The following is a 7,645-nucleotide window of genomic DNA, read 5'->3' as shown; positions in this document are numbered from 1 at the left end:
AGAATTCACCTTCATTCAGCACCCACGTTCTCCATCTTTTAAGGCTACAATAAGCCACCGAAGTCATGATATTTTTTGTCAGCCACGTCCGATGTCCCCCCCAAGCGATAAGCTTTAATAGCAGGAACCTGCTTCCTTTCTCTACCGACTTATCTAGATCTTGATGGCGATCTTAGCATATCCCCCACCACCGCCCTCCGCCCCCTCCGCCTCGTTCGCTATGCCCGTGCCTTCTTCGTCCGTCGCGTCCTGCACTCCGTCGCCCCCGGTCGCACGTGAGCCATCAACCATTGAAGCCGCAATCGAGCCCTCCACCGTCGACCGAGGGGCAGAGGGGCTTGTACAAAATGTCAAATATGTAGGGTTATGTATGCTGTTTGCTGGAACGCGACGTTGCGGGGTGGTGATGTGACGACCGCATTCATTGCATCGCGACCGCCGAGGAGACAACGGACGTACAAATGCATGTGGCAAACTTCCAAAAGATTTGCCTGACGTCTCCACTTCGTACCTTAGTTGCCCTTTAACTAATAATACACACGACTTGGTTTCACCTAACTGCCGTCTGATTAAAAGCCCATCGGTTGCATCTACCTCCTTCTCGATCATTTGTGCCTAATGCCACGGTATATAGTCTCTGAGAAGAAATTGTCCCATCCTAAGAGTTAGCTTATGCGACAAGTATATTACATAAAATGATGATCGATTCCTAAGTAGCGGCTGACCAGTTTGTGCGAATAGCAATGGATTTCCAATCACATTGAAAACTACAGAACAAGCACGAAACAACGAGGATGCGGTATGGGCAAACGTCACGGAAGGGGAGGCCGTGATGTCGACTAGACTTCTAACCAAAATAAACATCTCGTTCTCTACCTTGGCAAGCAAATTTTCCGTACGTTAAAAAAGGAAACAGCTCACTTACGTTCTGTACGATTCGCACGACGTGCGTGTCGGGCCAACGCGATATGGAAAGGAAAGATCGTTCGATCGTGCCGTGCCGTGCCGTCCAAAAACGTATACGGTGTCGTACGGCCCATCTTGCAAGCTGTTGTTTTTGTCGGGACAGATGTACAGAAAGGGCCCACGTCACTCGGTTTTGGCCCACAACCTATTTAGGAGGCTGACAATGCCAACTTGGCTAGAATTAAATTCCACATGCGTTCACTTTTGCTGCTTCCAAAGAAAAAAAATAAAGGAAGATAAAAAAAAATTTGAGTGTTTTCACGAGCTTGTGCACTAGATGCTTGCAAATTGCTCATTAGTATGATCCGGGCGATAGATCTGGGCAACTGTCATTTCATCGTGGATTGGATCGAACACCTCGTTCAGCTAGAGTCGTATCCGCGACATTCATGCCCTCCCGCCGATTCTTCAGATCGAGTGGCGTGCGAGCGAAAGAGAAATCGGACTCCGGCCTTCTCGACAGAGGCACGTCCTTGATCGAGAACAATCGTGACGGCCCAGAGTAATCACAGCGCTCTCTCCCAAGAATTAGTTTGGGTTTATATCGAGAGAGCCGAGTGGGGCTCCTGGCATCCTGCATTGGCCTGACGCTCAAAAGCTCGGATGAAGCTGGGCCTTTTCGAACTAGTTTGATTCGACCGAACATACGTGCTTTGAACGAGACAAAGTTGAGAGAAAACCAACAAAAGTTTCCAGAAAAGTGGGGCAATAGTCCTTTTAAGTCGTCAAGAAAGCTCGTCCAACTTCAGAATCAAGCATCCCATGTCAAAATCTCCTTTAAAGCTCCCCCATAAGCTCAATTACAATCTACCCTTTACCATCTGTCACAAGTAAATATCCAGCCAGGATGCTTTCAATGGGATTCATGGCAGTGGCAGCACTACATTCACTTAAAGTTGTTGCAGAAGCTTCTTGTTTTTGGGGCCCCGAGACCTTCATTGGGAGCAACTCCAAACATCTCGGCGTTGGTACCGCCTGCGAGACACGAGCATTTCTTGTTATTATTCTATTATAAGAGGAAAAGAAATGACCATAATGTAAGGACTTGGGATGTGAAGAGAGTGTACTTCATAGATCAATTCCCCCAGCAACCCCCATCAGAGGGTAGCTTGGGTCACCAGATCCGAGCAACGGGTTATATTCTGATTTTCTCACGTGGACGCCAAAGCAAGCTACAAGGAAGAACCCGTCAAAGCTTGGGGGGAATTCAATTCTGATGCATGAAGAGGAAGTGTGTTCCAAAGCAACCAAGCACATAATAAGATTTTACATTCACTCTGATATTTTGAAGTAAACGATGGCTAGTCCCTTTCAGTCGCAGCACAAAACAAGGTTCGTCCAGAAAAGGAAAGAGTATTGTACCTCACCTTTAAATGCAGAAGGAAATTCACAAAGCTCAAACTAGCAAAGGTTCAAGTTTAAATCATTTGGAGAAAGCTACTCACTTAGCACATTTTCTAACTGAAGTAAAGTTCATGACTAACTGAGTGAAGTGATGATTTAAAGCCTCAGACTCAGCTAAGTGATCTCTACAGCCATCAAAGAAGAAGATCTGAAATGATCATTGAGCAAAAGTAGATAGACAGATATTAGCTAGGAAAGTGGCAGCATAGTAGTACCATTCTCAATTTTCATCACACTTTGAAGCATTGTCTCCATCTTTGTCTTCATATCATAAGGTTCGTCCATGCGTGGCACTAAAAGGGTCAGCTCACGGTGTATTTCGCGCACAAATGTACATATCTTTTGCGCATATTCAAGTTCATCATCCGATATCCGACCAATAGCCAACCTCATAAGCTCTCCTGTCAAATCTGCAAGCTTCATATGAACAAATACCAGCTTTAAGTTTCTTTTAAGAAATACAAGCTCGAGTAAGTTACCTTGCAAGCATTTCAAGTGTTTGCCAGTACATGCACAACCTTTGCTCATTCAAGGACACATTTGAATCATGTAGATGACCAGAATCAACTAGCTCAATGTTTTAAATAGACCAAACTAGTTCAAAAAATCAATTGACAGAACAAAAAAAAGAAAAGAAAAGAGATATTTCAATGCTTCATCCTGATTGCTTTTTGTATGCCAATGCTGTGATGCTATTACATGTTTTCATATACTCTGACTAAAAACCTTATGGTGGAGTGCACTTATATATTTTGCATGCACTTCGCCATCTATATCAAACTTCAATTACATAAAGGGCGAAGATTAATCTACTCTAGTCGGCAAAGTAGTCAGAAGTGCATAGATTATGAAAATTTAGGCCTTTACCCCAAGAATATAGTCAAGGATATTAATCTGCAAAGGTTTATGAGATGGATCACTCAGCGATGATAAAGAAGCATTCATCTCCTCGAGATTTAAAAGGGTCCCAGATTTACAAAATCTACAGAGAGTGGCGGCCTCAACATATTCCTGTATCTGCAAAACAAAGGGCAAAATTAAGCAATTGCAGTAATCTATCTGGGCCTTTTAAGCAGACAGATAAACTATCACCAACCCCTGGAGAGTATGCCCGTCGGAGTTTCCAAAAGTCACTGCCCCGCAACTCTTTTACCAATTTGGCTACGTACTGATCCACAACAGCTGCTAAATCCTTGTGTGCCTTCTCCAAGACTTCCTCTTTGTTGCTTTTACTGATTCTGCGATGAGCATGATATGGGACATGGTTCAATTCCAAGAAAACTGGGAAGTTAATTTTAAGAATTGATCGTGCAAAACTAGCTTTGATGATGCCTGCTACTTACAATTTTATCATTCAGCAAGAATCAAAGAATTAGATCATTTGACCCTTGGCACTTAAGATATGAAGATATATCAATAAATATTACCTGTGCACCTGAAATATGACCTTCTTGCTGTTCGCGGTTATGTCTCGACTCGCTTTGACTACCTTTTCGCGTTTGTCATTCTACGGATGCAAATTGCGGCCGTGTCAGACAAACATTCGAACAGAAACAAGAGAACCCACTAGTAGGGAAAGGCCATATGGCAACAACAAAAGGCCAAGGTATGTAAGCACGACTCGGATAAAAGGCCACTGATCACAGAGCAAAATGACTACCATCACTATGCAATTCGAAGGAGCATCGCGTATCATGCCCAAAGCATGCAGCTTTATCTGTATCATGCTCATAGTTTAAGCTGTCACAGAAAAGGGTCAAGTGAGGAATACCCTAAACCTCAATATTCCAGTGCAGATTAGTTCTTATGCAAGTGAAGGCTAGTGCCGGCCCACTTACTCACCACACTGCGCACCCAAAAAAAAAAAAAAAAAAAAAAAACTGGACTTTTGATGCGAACACTGCGCACGGCTTCAACACCAGCCTCTCGAGTGAAAAGGCAGCCCTAGAAAGCTTACTACTACCCAGAACCTCGCCCCTTCCAATTTCTCCCTACACTCAGAAAATGGGTCAATCGCACTCGCTCGCTGCTACCTATGCCCACATCTCGATAACAATGAACCAATGAAGAGAGAGAGAGAGAGGGAGGGAGAGCGAAAGGGCGTTTACGAGATGGTTGAGGTCATCGGCGTAGGAGGAGAAGGCGTCCTTGAGAGAAGACTGGGTCGTCATCGTCCTGGCCTTCTTAGCTGCCGAGCTCTGGAAGCTTGCCCCTGCGAAGCCGTATTATGCAGCCAGTATGAGCGACACAAGCGGCGGAGAGAGGGTGAATCCTAGGGTTGTTGTGCAGGAAAGCGAGATCGAATTGCCAAGAAGAAAGCAGGAAGAAGAAGGAGAAGAAGATGATGCAGCGGCGGACATTGACGGAGGCGCTGGGGCTTGGAGTCGGAGGCCATTAAAAAGATCTTCTGGATTGCGGAGGAGCACTTCATCTCCTTCCCTCTTGTCCCCACATCTGTCCTTCACTTCTCTCTCAGTTAATTTTCTCTCTTTTTCATTTTTGGTAAGCATGTTCTTTGTTTCATTTTGCGAAAAAATATTCCTACATTCATTTTTTTTTTTTTTGTCATTCTACAATCGTTCACTCGTATCGCTTTAAGTAGTTAATTAGTAAAAAATATAATATGGTAGCAACATATAAGCCATAAATATGCCGACATGTGTCATGTTGAATGTCGAGTTAATAATTATTATCAAAATAAAATTTAAATTGTCAATTTTGTTAGAACTAACTTATTCAAAACGTTTTTAGAATGTTCATAACATCGTGAGAAATTTAAGGTGAGCACTTTTGGAACTTAATTTGTCTAACCACATTAATCTCAACATATTCGATCAAGATGAATGCTAATGTGCTTTCTTTCTTTCTTTTTGCAAGTTATGAAATGTAATTTTTGTTTAAATGGAAAAGGCTAATTATCTAAGTTGGATATTACTGTGCTTTGGAAGAACACAAAAAAGTCTCTTTCAGCAACGAGTATTTTTGAAGATCTGGGCCCGCCCATTCCGGGTCGCCGAAAAACGGGCCGAGAAACGGGCCAATGGGTTCGGCAAGGCCCATATCCAAAAGGAAGACAAGTATCTTCCAAGTGTCCTCTTTTTCTCTCTCTTTCCTTCCTTTTTGGCCCCATTGCCAGATTTTTTTCTCCTGTCAATTGGAATTGTCTCTTCCTTATTCGCAAGTGCCTCTCCGCAATATATATATATATATAATTTAAAAAAAAATTTAATGATAAAAGAGGACCCAATAAAATATCGGGTGCTTATGTCAGTAGTGAGATGTGAATTAGGTGGAAAAATGCTAGATCAGATGGTCTACAAAACGAAATGAAAGGATCCTTATACCTAATCGATTCATAAATCCGATTCAGTCAAAGCAAATTGATGGGGCATCCGATGTTCTTATTCCAGTTTTCTTTTGGATTGTCACAATGTCACGAGAGACAATTCATGCATTTTCATATATACTTATCATTTATCGAGTCTCAAAGGATTACGTAGTCTTCAAACGAACTAAATAATATGATATTTTTGAGATCTTTTGTTTTAAGATTTTGCCTGTTTGCACACGTGTGCATGCGTTGACAAGGTTGAAAACGTGGAGTCGATGTAGGATAATAAGAAATTCAGGCCCTCTGACCTTGAGATTTCAATTGCTGATTGCACATCCTATGAAATTTTCTCCATATTATCAGTTTGCAGTATCGCGCTAGTCAAAAGAACATCATGAAGACCGAGAGGACATTTTTTTATGGCATTTACCTGGAACCATCATCGAAGATGATGTCCACGGCATAGGAAAAGGAAATTAATAATAATAAATTTGAGAAGATAAGACTAAGGTTGTCCTTCCGTAAGATTTCTTAGCAAATGCCGAGGAAAATCGCGCGATCACAAATGGATGTCGATATCTTCAGACCCAATTAATGGTTTATTCGCAGCAACGGGGCCATGAGAATTTTTCCTAAGTTTTTTTTTTTTTTTTTTGCCCGAGAGTTAATTAATTAAGCTATAAGTAACTCTCTCCCTTTATTCGATTGATTCGCGAGGAAGTTTCTAATTTCCTCATTTTTTTTATTTGCTTATTCTATTTTGCTATTTTATCTAGCCAATAATTATCCAGTGCATATACATGGAATTTAATATGTATTTTTCCAAGAAATTTCTCTGTTCTTGTCTTTAGCACCTTTCGTGCGAGATCAAATGCGGTACGTGAGGACGCCAATCTTTAATGTTAGGAACGAAGTACCACCTGGCATTTGTAATCGACGGTGGGACCTATTATTGTGATAACTTGAAAGCGACAATGCCAGCTCCTTGCACTTCAGGGTTTTTTCCATCGCATGCATTTGAAATATCGTCTCATATCGTAATCTTGTACATACTCTTCATCTGTACATGTGCCTAAACTTTTGGGGTTAGATTTTTCGATAACGTGAGTGATTCTTGGTCTTGTATGAATAGGACTCCGCTATTAAATAGATGAGCTTTAATGAGTGTCGATAATCACCAATAAATTTTCTCCGACCGAAAAATGAGAAAAATAGGTAACTAGAAAACTATACGAAATGAAGTAGATGATATTTCAAAGCATTGGTAAAATTTTCAACAATCTGGAATCAGCAACTTCTTTCACTGACACGTTTTCAAGCGTAGCCAAGTTTTCAAAAATGTACAGGTGCAAGAAATGAGATTTTAAAGGAACTGTAAAATCGTTTGTAAAGCAGAATTCAGTCGTTGATTCTACCGTGTACCGAAGGGGGGATGAATACTTCATGTCCGAGCACCCAAAAATAAATAAGTAGAAAATTTATCAGTTTCGAGACCAACTTTGGAATTTTATTAATTGGTCTAATCTAGTTCCAAGATCAGGCGGGCCAGTTCCTATCTATTATTTAGAACTTGATCCGGTAAGATTGATTTTTAGTTTGCGGAATCGGGAAGTAGTCAGAATCGATTGCCTTTTTAACACCAAAAGTAGAAATAGAAGTTAATCATCGTGGACGTGCGAAGTCATGGGAATGTGGTCCAAAGCGAGAGATTGCTGCGTAAGGTCTTTCGTGGAAGGCACGAATGAGGACGAGTCAAATCTTTTACCGTCACTATTTTAACGAGTCCTTTAATTTTCCGGACAATATTATTTAATGAACCGTTCGTGATAATTATAAGATGATTTTTTGGGAAAATATAAGAAGACTGCAGACGCCGGCCATCAAGAAAGTCTACCGAGCCATTTGGAAGATTGCCCTCCATTTGGAAAGAAATCGACGAATTTC

General features: G+C 41.4%; 1 protein-coding gene across 3 annotated transcripts; it reads right to left on the bottom strand.

Moving 5' to 3' along the window:
• Positions 1-1,655: 1,655 nt before the first annotated feature.
• Positions 1,656-4,881, bottom strand: LOC104453873 (translin-associated protein X). 3 transcript variants are annotated; one of them, XM_010068506.3, is made up of 8 exons: positions 4,729-4,881; positions 4,479-4,582; positions 3,798-3,877; positions 3,467-3,608; positions 3,238-3,387; positions 2,586-2,787; positions 2,034-2,138; positions 1,656-1,941 (listed from the first exon to the last, which is right to left on the bottom strand). In XM_010068506.3, the coding sequence occupies exons 1-7, from the start codon at positions 4,799-4,801 to the stop codon at positions 2,035-2,037; spliced, it is 855 nt and encodes a 284-aa protein (XP_010066808.2). In that variant the 5' UTR covers positions 4,802-4,881; the 3' UTR covers positions 1,656-1,941; position 2,034. The 3 variants fall into 3 exon arrangements, with proteins under 3 accessions (XP_010066808.2, XP_039172184.1, XP_039172183.1); XM_039316250.1 differs by lacking the exon at positions 3,798-3,877 and having other exon boundaries at positions 4,729-4,865; XM_039316249.1 differs by lacking the exon at positions 3,798-3,877 and having other exon boundaries at positions 4,479-4,834.
• Between the last annotated feature and the right edge of the window lie 2,764 nt (positions 4,882-7,645).

Source organism: Eucalyptus grandis, chromosome 7, assembly GCF_016545825.1.
Source record: "Eucalyptus grandis isolate ANBG69807.140 chromosome 7, ASM1654582v1, whole genome shotgun sequence".
Classification (NCBI taxonomy): Eukaryota; Viridiplantae; Streptophyta; class Magnoliopsida; order Myrtales; family Myrtaceae; genus Eucalyptus; species Eucalyptus grandis.
The sequence above is the reverse complement of the archived record's forward strand: the minus strand, read 5'-3'. Positions and strand labels throughout refer to the sequence as shown.